At 44.8% G+C, this 11,323-nt stretch overlaps 1 protein-coding gene across 1 annotated transcript; it reads right to left on the reverse strand.

Annotated features, from left to right (window-relative positions):
- Window positions 1-281: 281 nt before the first annotated feature.
- LOC110508565 (aquaporin FA-CHIP) lies at window positions 282-3,001 on the reverse strand. The gene is made up of 4 exons (XM_021589158.2): window positions 2,550-3,001; window positions 1,513-1,674; window positions 1,146-1,226; window positions 282-889 (listed from the first exon to the last, which is right to left on the reverse strand). Exons 1-4 carry the CDS (start codon window positions 2,910-2,912, stop codon window positions 713-715), a joined length of 783 nt encoding a protein of 260 aa, XP_021444833.1. The 5' UTR covers window positions 2,913-3,001; the 3' UTR covers window positions 282-712.
- Between the last annotated feature and the right edge of the window lie 8,322 nt (window positions 3,002-11,323).

Here is an 11,323-nt window from a genome sequence, read left to right on the forward strand (position 1 = left end):
GCGCATGTGACAAAGTTTGATTTGAGTTAAGGAAATGGACTGATGATGACAAGGCTCCTGTTCCTTAACCTGATCACAGGTGTTGCTGTCGTCTTATGTTTTGATAGTGAAAATATCTTTATCTGTATCTCTCCACGGCCCTCACCCTCTGAGAAACACCTAAATTGTTTATGTGTTTGCCAAATTAATGGTCTTGGCTCAGACGTTCTATGGAGATAAAATGAAAATAAACAGGGCACTGTTATAGACCGGATACAGTTTATGAAGAGAAAAATGCAAGGAGGGGTACATCTGGTGTTTTATTTACTTACAAAAGTGAAAGACAATTCAAGATTGCAAACAGAAATATAAACTTTATACATCAAGAAATAAAATGTTTATACATAAAACAGTAATATAGAAAATATACAAAAACAAATGACTCTGTACAGTATATAGAATACTGATAGGGGAAATATTTTAACAAAGAGCAAGATGTTCCAACAATTCTTGTATAAAGAAATATGTTTAATAAATGTTAGTGAATAGGCTACTTAAGTTCATTTTGGATACTAATCGGTAGTTCAGTAATGAATTCTTTCAAATTCATGATCAGTATTTTGAAATAACAAATGAACTGCTCCCATTCTAAAGGAAATGTAAATGTTTTCTTTACAGGAGTATAGTTAGATATCCAAGGTACTATACACTCTATGGTGTTTCTCTCACAATACTACTTTGATGACATTTCTACTGCTGCGGTCTCTTCTCCATTGACATCATAGTCTCCCACAGGGCCACTGACCAGGACCCTCATGCGTTCAGGGAAGTCATCAAACTTGGGGTACAGCAGGAAGTCATAGACCAGAGCAGCTGCCACACCTCCGCACATTGGCCCCACCCAGTACACCTGCCAAGGTGCAAATAAGTCAATCGATTAATCAATGGAAGAACAGATTAAAGACAAATATTTCAGGGTTAACTTTAACTTTGTTCTCAATAGTTTTATCTTAACTTGGACCGTACAATGAAACAATAGAGATGCTGTCACTCAGTAACTACTTTATTGAAAGTAGCTGAGCTTTGGCAATCATTTTCGAGGTTTATTGAATTCACTGGTCATGACATTGATGTCACACTAAATACAACGCTCCACTCCAATTTACCCAGTGGTTTGTGTAATCATTCATGATCAAAGCAGGTCCAAAGGATCGGGCAGGGTTGATACCGCAGCCAGTGTAGCTGATCTGCGCAAAACAACAACAAAGAACAGAGACATGTATTAAGTCAATATGAGGGATGAGAAGATCGGATGTGAAATCAGTGGAAATGATCGTTTCTGACATGGTTGTAGGGTTAGGCCTACGGTTTAAGGGGCAAATTAAACGGAGTCAACATTTCCACTGAGTAAAATGTAGCTTTTTAATTCAGTGGCGATTCATCATAATAATACTGTTGCTAAATCTATCGTTGTGAATCAGATGCGTGTTTTAGAGGAGTTCCCTCGTTTACAAACTGCTGTAAGTTACTTACGGCTGCCAAGTGTCCCAGAGCGACAGAGAGCCCAATGGCCAGGGGGGCAGAGCCGGTGACGTCGTGCCGCCTTTTATCAGTGACAGCTATGACACACAGGACCAGCTGGAAGGTAGCCAGGAGCTCGATGCCAACGCCTTGGCTGGCAGAGACACCATTTAGCTACGAGAGGGAATCAGGAGGGCAAAAGGGGGAGCCGAACAAAAGCAATTTGTCAGTGTGGATCAGCGTTATGTTTTCCTCAACTGCCACGTCCTATTGTAAATATCTGGCAAGGCAAAAGCTTCTCTATTGAAGTGGAGGATGAGGAGGAAACATTTTAATTTAAACTTCTAACGGGCTGATTATAGTCTAACTCGAATTTGGCAAAGTCTGAACAAGTCTGAGTATTCTCACTCAATGAAATTTTACACGGTTAAAATAAATGTCGATCACTGATAATATATTCTCACAGACTTTGCTAATGCCCAATTTAAATACTTCTGAATTACTTTAATGCAAATAGATATGATGATCCTCTATATGAATAGCTCAATAAATCACATATAATATGCATTTGTGTCTATAGGTGTGGAGGTTTTGCATGCATGGGAAAGTAATTACCATTCAACAGTACACCCTATATTCGCTAGAGGACAGCAGAAGCACCTACGCTGAGTACGCGTTAGTGTGATCATAAACAACATCACATGATTCTGTTTGTCAACTATTTGCAGCCGGTGCATCAAAGCACACTCTAATCGACCATGAATGGCACCCCATTTGAGTCCCTTTAAAAATAATTAAACTAAGTTCAATCAACTCTTTTATCAATGCAGTGCACACAGGTTCATGTGCATTACTCTTGGCCGACTACTATGAGATGCAATATTAATTGATCAAGAAATTAAATTGTTCAAACACTTCCCATAAAATGGAATTGAAAGCCAACATTTCTACTGAAACACCAGTAAATTGTTCAATTGAAAAGGACACACATAAACCACATACATCCAAATTTGCATTATATAAAACATGAACCAAAAAGTGCCACTCACAGCGTTGACCCCCAGTGCAGCATTTCCCTCTGGCCGGGTTCCATAGACAATACCACTGGCCAGTGCAGAGCCTAGCATCTGAGCCACGATGTACATCACCCCCTTGAACACACTGATCTGGCAGCTGGCGAGCATGCCCAGTGTCACTGCTGGGTTCAGGTGGGCTCCACTGATGTGGCCCAAACTCTGGGCCAGCGTGGCGATGGCCAGACCAAAAGTCAGAGAAACCTTCACCTCCTGGTCAGGAGAAGTGTTGTTTGAGTTCCCAATGGCAGCCGAGATGCTGAGGAATATGAACATGGTCATCCCCACGAGCTCGGCCAGTACGGCCCTCCAGAAAGCCTTGCTCTTGAATTCTCTCATCTTGGCTGCAACCTGGGCCTATGATGTTCCTCTCAGAGATGGGATGTAGTGTGGTGTGTCAGTGGAACTCAAAAACATCATCAACAAGCTGCATTTATATGGCCTCTGCTGATAATGACAGGGGGGCAGGCTCTGAAAAAGTCAAAGGGAATGGCTTGCTGAATTAATGAGAAAACCCTCCCTCTTTTACTAGTCTCCCTCTCTCTCTATTTTTCTATCCCCTCCTCCCATCCGTCTCTCGTTTCTCTTCCTTCTATCACTCTCTCATTTCCCCCCCTCCCTCGGCTGCACTTACCTCCTTTTTTTTCTTTGGACTTTTGGCTGTAGTGGTGTAACTGCTTTAGAGCTGGCAAATCAGAGCGGCTGCTCGTGTGGTCATTGTCACGAAGCAACACCCGTCCCACTCGTGTTAGAAGTTCAGAACGAAAAAGTCAATTTAATCATTAAACTAAATAATGAGGATTTCTATCAGCTCAGTCGAGGTGTAGATTAGATCTCACATTCCAGTGTGCGCACTTAATAACACCGGGCAAAGATGTCAACTCAATGTCTATTCCACGTTGGTCAGGGGATAAAGACATAAATTAATTGGTGGGTGGGGTGTCCACCCAGGCCTACCCATGCCTCGTTCCCTGACGTTGGTTTATTTTATTGAAATGTTGTGGAAACAAGGTTGATTCAACCAATGTGTGCCCAGTGGGTTGTAAAACAAGGCTGCAAGAGATTTCTCATAATGTGACTCTGTGCAGCCAATGGCAATGTCCGCTTTTGTGGATTTGACAGCTCTAAAGCAGTTCCACCTGAGATACCGCCAAAACAACCACTATGCGGGTGTCGGCTAGCGGGGATCTAGCCGGGATCTAGCTCAGTGGTGTAAAGTAAAGTACTTAAGTAAAAGTACTACTTAAGTAGTTCATTTGGGTATCTCTACTTTACTTTGCTATTTATATTTTTGACTTACTTTTTCTAGACTACATTTTAAGAAAAAAAATGTATTTTTTACTTTTTCCTTGACACCCAAAAGTGCTTGTTACATTTTGAATGCTTAGCAGGACAGGAAAATAGTCAAATTCACGCACTTATCAACTGACCATCCCTGGTCATCCCTACTGCCTCTGCTATCTGTCGGACTCACTAAACACAAATGCTTTGTTTGTAAGTTTTGTCTGATTGTTGGAGTGTGCCCCTGGCTTTCCGTAAATAAATCAAAAACAAGAAAATGGTGCCATCTGGTTTGCTTAATATAAGGAATTTGATACGTAAGTATATTTTGATACGTAAGTATATTTTGATACGTAAGTATATTTTGATACGTAAGTATATTTTGATACGTAAGTATATTTTGATACGTAAGTATATTTTGATACGTAAGTATATTTTAAACCAAATACTTTTAGACTTTTACTTTAACTTAATTTTTTTTTTTTACAAATCTTTTACTTGAGTCATTTTCTATTAAGGTATCATTTCTTTTACTCAAGTATGACAGTTGGGTACTTTTTCCACCACTGATCTAGCCCAAGGTTCAAATGGGAATACAGTGTCAGATATTTAACTTAATGTATTGTCACTTTACTTCATCTAATAGCACAACAAATTCATCGAATAGCGTTGTGCCAGTAAGCGAAAGGTTGCTAGATCGAATCCCCAAACTGACAAGGTAAAAATCTGTCGTTCTGTCCTCCGAGGCCGTCATTGTAAATAAGAATTTGTTCTTAACTGACTTGCCTAGTTAAATAAAGGTTAAATAAAACATTTTAAAAGGCAAAATGGCCTGGATTACAGTTGAGATTACATTAAAAGGACATTATACAAGTGATCAATGCGTTTGAGATTATGAGCATATATTTAGAACAATTGAGAAGATTTCCACAGAGCTACGACCTTGGAATGCTATCTTGAACATGCAGGCTTTCCATGATTACACAATAATACATTTACAGTTACATTTAACTTCAAAATGTGGCCACAGATGTGGTAATTCTTTTGAGGTTGAATAAATACTGTTACTTTAGTTTGCAAGATAACCTTGGGCTATTTACTGTCTTACAGAAGTCAGAATTGTGTTTGGTTAAGAACACAACCAAATATCAACATTTAAAGAATAGGACTAAATAAAATCAAGTGCATTTAAAGTGGTTTAACTCAAATTTTTGATTTGAGATGGAGACGTGAATCCAACATATCAATTCTTAATTTGAGGACAAACGGAAATGAAAGCCAGTCTAAGTCAGTGGGACAGATGGAACTATCCAAAATGACTAGCCTTAGTTAAAACCCTGGATGGGAGACCAAATAGGTAACTGTAGATAGATCAACTCTCCAGTAAGAGTTGCTACCAAGCGCAATGTTTCTTCTGAAAATAGTGTAACGACCCTGGGTTTATAAGCGCGGAAATCGACTCTGCCGCACGAGCATGCTTTTGCGGCACAGTCGATAATGCGCCGGACCTCGGGCTAGAAGGTTGAGGGTTCGAGACCTGCTCCCTGCCTGTTTCATTACAGTAGATACAAAGTTGAAAATGTGACATGGTTTCAAGTAAAAATTCAATATATGCTACGTCCAAAAGTATGTGGAGACTTGCTCTTCGAGTTGATCCACCCTTTGTTGCTCCACTCTTCTGGGAAGGCTTTCTACTAGATTTTGGAACATTGCTGTGGGGAATTCCTTCCATTCAGCAACAACAGCATTAGTGAGGTCGGCACTGATGTTGAGCGATTAGGCCTGGCTCGCAGTCAGCGTTCCAATTCATCCTAAAGGTGTTCGATGGGGTTGAGATCAGGGCTCTGTGCAGGCCAGTCAAGTTCTTCCACACCGATCTCTTCCACAGAAACCATTTCTGTATGGACCTCGCTTTGTGCACGGGGGCATTGACATGCTGAAACAGGAAAGTGCCTCCCCCAAACTGTTGCCACAAAGTTGGAAACACAGAATCATCTAGAATGTCAGAAATCTTATGCTGTAGCATGTAGACCATTATTCCTCCTCCACCAAACTTTATAGTTGGCACTATGCATTTGGGCAGGTAGCATTCTCCTGACATCCGCCAAACCCAGATTTGTCCGTTGGACTGCCAGATGGTGAAATGTGATTCATCACTCGAGAATGTGTTTCCACTGTTCCGGAGTCCAATGGCGACAAGCTTTACACCACTACAACCGATGCTTGGCATTGTGCATGGTGATCTTTGGCTTGTGTGCGGCTGCTCGGCCATGAAAACCCAGCTCCCGACGAACAGTTCTTGTGCTGACATTGCTTCCAGAGACAGTTTGGAACTCGGTAGTGAGTGATGCAACCGAGGATAGGCCATTTTTTTACGTACTATTCGCTTCAGCACTCGGCGGTCCCGTTCTGTAAGCTTGTGTGTCCTACCACTTTGCAGCAGAGCCGTTGTTGCTTCTAGACGTTTCCACTTCACAATAACAGCACTGACAGCTGACCTGGGTAACTCTAGCAAGGCAGACATTTGACGAACTGACTTGCCGGAAAGGTGGCATCTTATGACGGTGCCACGTTGAAAATCACTGAGCTCTTCAGTAAGGCCATTCTACTGCCAATGTTTGTGTATGGAGATTGCATGGCTGTGCGCTCGATTTTATCTGTCGGGAACGGGTGTGGCTGAAATAGCCAAATCCACTAATTTAAAGGGGTGTCCATATACTTTTGTCTATATAGTGTAAGTTGTACAAGGTTTTTCCTATAATTAAAATGTGTTACAATAATGACATATTCCTGTGAAATAAAATTTATTTTCCACAGATTCCATGTCACAATACGTTAACAAATGACATTGAAACAATCAATCCACTAGGCCACCTGCCGCCCCAAGGACTGAGAATACAGGACTGGGAAAAGGTAGGGGCGTGGATCAGAAAACCATTAAGTATCTGGTGCGACCACCATTTTCCTCATGCAGCATGACACATCTCCTTCACGTAGAGTTGATCAGGTTGCTGATTGTGGCCTGTGGAATGTTGTCCCACTTCTCTTCAATGGCTGTGCAAAGCTTTGATAGCGGGAACTGGAACACGCACTCGTACACATCCATCCAGAGCATCCCAAACCTGCTCAATGGGTGACAAGTCTAGTGTGGTAGAACAGGCCATAGAAGAACTGGGCCATGTTCAGCCTCCAGGAATTGTGTACAGATCCTTGCGACATGGGGCCGTGCATTACCATGCTATAACATGAGGTGATGGCGGCGGATGAATGGCACGTCAATGGGCCACAGGATCTCGTCACGGTATCTCTGTGCATTCAAATTGCCATCTATAAAATGAAATTCTGTGTTCGGTAGCTTATGCCTGCCCATACCATAACCCCACCGCCACCATGGGGAACTCAGTTCACAATGTTGACCTTTTTAAACTGCTCACCCACACAACACCATACACGTTGCCTGCCATCTGCCTGATACCCTTCGGAGAACTGGACACATGGACTGATCGTGGACTACAGTAAAAGACGTGCTGAACAGGCCCCCATTAACATCGACGGGGCTGTAGTGGAGCGGGTCGAGAGTTTCAAGTTCCTTTACTCCAGTCACCCAAGTCATAGACTGTTCTCTCTGCTACTGCATGGAAAGCGGTACCTGGGCGCCAAGTCTAGGACCGAAAGGCTCCTTAACAGCTTCTACCCCCAAGCCATAAGACTGCTGAACAATTAATCAAATGGCCACCCGGACTATTTACATTGACAACCCCCCCCCCACCCACTTTGTTTTTACACAGCTGCTACTCGCTGTTTATTATCCATGCATAGTCACTTTACCCCTACTGTACCTACATGTACAAAATAACTTGACTGAACTGTACCCCCACACATTGACTCGGTACCGGTACCTCCTGTACATAGCCTCGTTATTTTTATTGTGTTACTTTGTTTTTATTTGACTGTTTTTACTATTTCTTGAACTGCATTGCTGGTTCAGGGCTTGTAAGTAAGCATTTCACGGTAACCTGTTGTATTCGGATGTGATAACGTGCGTCACGGTGAGAGGTGTAGGAGTCAGGCGCAGGAGAGCAGGGATGTCTGAGAAGCGTGTTAAATAATATAGTCCACCAATACAAAAATGGCACAGACAAAAATCCAAAAACGACACTCTCGAATACTCAGAAACTCGTGCATACGCACGGAGGAACAAACACAGTTCCGACACTTTACATACACGTGAGTTATAGTGAAATCAACAAACATCAAATACAATCGAGCGCAATACACACAAGTCTAATCCCGCACGAACTAAGGCTGGCAACAGGTACCCTATATACACACAGAAATAAACGCAAATGAAACCAGGTGTGAAAAGAATCACAGACAAAACAAACAGAAAAGGAAAAAGGGATCGGTGGCGGCTAGTAAACCGGAGCCGCCGACCGCCGCCGAACAGGGAGCGGAGTTACCTTCGGTAAGCCGGCATCGGCTCCCGCAGCGCGCCGATGCCGGCCTCGAGGATGACCCAGAGGACGAGACGCAGGGCGATCCAGATGGAGGTGGTGAAACTCCCTTAGCATAGGTGGATCCAGAACGTCCTCCACCGGCACCCAGCATCTCTCCTCTGGACCGTACCCCTCCCAATCCACGAGGTACTGAAGGCCCCCCACCCGATGCCTCGAGTCCAGTATGGACCGTACTGCATACGCCGGCGTCCCCCCCATCTTCTTGAAGTAGACCAGCCACCACCAGCCTGAGGAGAGACACATGAAACGAGGGGTTAATACGGTAATAAGGGGGAGCTGTAACCTATAACGCACCTTGTTTATTCTCCTCAGGACTTCAAAATGTCCCCACAAACCGCGGACCCAGCTTCCGACAGGGCAGGCGGAGGGCCAGGTTTCTGCCACCCTTCGGCCCGTTTAAGGTACCCGTGGGCGGCCTCCCAGGTCTCCCTTGAGCGTCTCACCCAATCGTCCACCACAGGAGCCTCGGTCTGGCTCTGATGCCATGGTACCAGGACCGGCTGATAGCCCAACACACATTGGAAGGGCGACAGGTTCGTAGAGGAGTGGCGGAGTGAGTTCTGGGCTATCTCTGCCCAGGGGATGTACTTCGCCCACTCCCCTGGCCGGTCCTGGCAATACGACCGCAGAAACCTACCCACATCCTGGTTCACTCTCTCCACCTGCCCATTACTCTCAGGGTGACCGAGACCCCCAAACGTTCCAGGAACGCCTTCCACACCCTGGACGTGAACTGGGGACCCCAATCAGAAACAATGCCCTCAGGCACCCGGTAGTGCCGGAAGACGTGAGTAAACAGGGCCTCCGCAGTCTGTAGGGCCATAGGGAGACCGGGCAAAGGGAGGAGACGACAGGACTTAGAAAACCAATCCACAACAAGTTGCCCTGTGACGGTGGCAGATCGGTCAAGAAGTCAACCGACAGGTGTGACCAAGTCCGCTGTGGAACGGGAAGGGGTTGTAACTTCCCTCTGGGCAGGTGCCTAGGAGTCTTGCACTAAGCGCACACCGAGCAGGAGGCCACATAAACCCTCACGTCCTTGGCTATAGTGGACTACCAGTACTTCCCACTAAGACATCGAACCGTCCTACCAATCCCCGGGTGACCAGAGGAGGTAGACGTGTGAGCCCACCAAATTAGCCTGTCTCTAACCTCCAGCGGAACGTACACCCGTCCAGCTGGACACTGTGGTGGAGTAGGCTCAACACGCAACGCTCGCTCGATGTCTGCGTCCACCTCCCACCTCACAGGTGCTACTAGACAAGAAGCCGGGAGGATGGGCGCAGGATCGATGGCCCGCTCCTCCGTATCATATAGTTTGGACAGTGCGTCTGCCTTAGTGTTCTGGGAGCCTGGTCTATAGGAGATGGTAAACCTAAATCGGGTGAAAAACATGGCCCACCTTGCCTGACGAGGGTTCAGTCTCCTCGCTGCCCGAATGTACTCTAGATTACGGTGAGAAAAGATGAGAAAAGGGTGTTGAGCCCCCTCAAGCCAATGTCTCCACACCTTCAGGGCCCTGACAACAGCCAGCAGCTCCCGATCCCCCACGTCATAGTTTCGCTCCGCCGGGCTGAGCTTCTGAGAAAAGAAAGCACAGGGGCGGAGCTTCGGTAGCGTACCCGAGCGCTGGGAGAGCCCGGCTCCAACCCCAGCCTCGGACACGCCACCTCCACTATGAATGCCAAAGAGGGGTTTGGATTCGCCAGCACGGGAGCCGAGGTAAAAAGAGCCTTCAGGCGACCAAAAGCCCTGTCTGCCTCAGCCGACCATCCCAGACGCATCGCCCCCCCCCTTCAGCAGTGACATAACGGGAGCAGCCACCTGCCCAAAATCCCGGATAAACCTCCGGTAGTAATTGGCAAACCCCAAGAACTGCAGCACCTCCTTTACCGTGGTTGGAGTCGGCCAATTACGCACGGCTGCAATGCGGTCACACTCCATCACCAACTCCGATGTGGAAATGTGATACCCAAGGAAGGAGACGGCCTGTTGGAAGAACAAAAATTTCACAAGTCCAATCCCGCACGAACAATCCCGCACGAACTAAGGCAGGCAACACATACCCTATATACACACAGAAATAAACGCAAATGAAACCAGGTGTGAATAGAATCACAGACAAAACAAACAGAAAAGGAAAAAGGGATCGCCTGAACAGGGAGAGGAGTTACTTTCGGTAGAAGTCATGACATCCGAGCATGTGACAAATACCATTTGATTTGATAGGAATGTTCTTGCAACGTCCAATAAAACTTGTCTAGAACATTAATGCTGTATATATTCTGAGAACATGGCAACCACATTCTAGACAAGTTCTGGTTGACATTAAGGGAATGTTCTCCTACCTTTAACACTAAAACAAACAAAAAAGTTCCTCAGGAGGTTTTTGCTAATATAGATAGAATGTTCCCCTAACTAACGGAAAACTGGACACTCAAACATTAGGAGAACTTTACGTGTAACATTACAAAAATGTTATCTCTTGCTAGAATTACTAGCTGGGCCAGTGTCCATTCATTTAGATTAGATGTAACTACACCACACAAGTGCAAGAAAGCCAGTAAAGTCTGTGGCACACAGCTCTTCTCAATGTTGTCAGCACGTGATGTTAAATTAGAATGCATTAAAATACTTTGTATCGAGATGAAGAAATGCCAACAAACAGAGCTTTTCCAGCACATAAAAATAAACCTCTATTTTTGCATCTGGCCTCTGAAAGTAAACCACAATAGAATACAAAGGTGTCTGCTAAGAACAGACATGGACACAACACGTGTCAGTGAAATATAATTAAGAGATGGTTAAAAATGCACAGAATGATTACCTGGGAGAAAATGGGGGAGGGTCGTGCTTTTTCAGTTTCAGTCAAAGGGAGGGTTTAGTCGTTTTTATGTCTAGTCCGGGGGAGTGTCATTTGCAATTTATGAAATGTCTATATTTCTCAGTGTT

This window comes from Oncorhynchus mykiss, chromosome 28 (assembly GCF_013265735.2).
Source record: "Oncorhynchus mykiss isolate Arlee chromosome 28, USDA_OmykA_1.1, whole genome shotgun sequence".
Classification (NCBI taxonomy): Eukaryota; Metazoa; Chordata; class Actinopteri; order Salmoniformes; family Salmonidae; genus Oncorhynchus; species Oncorhynchus mykiss.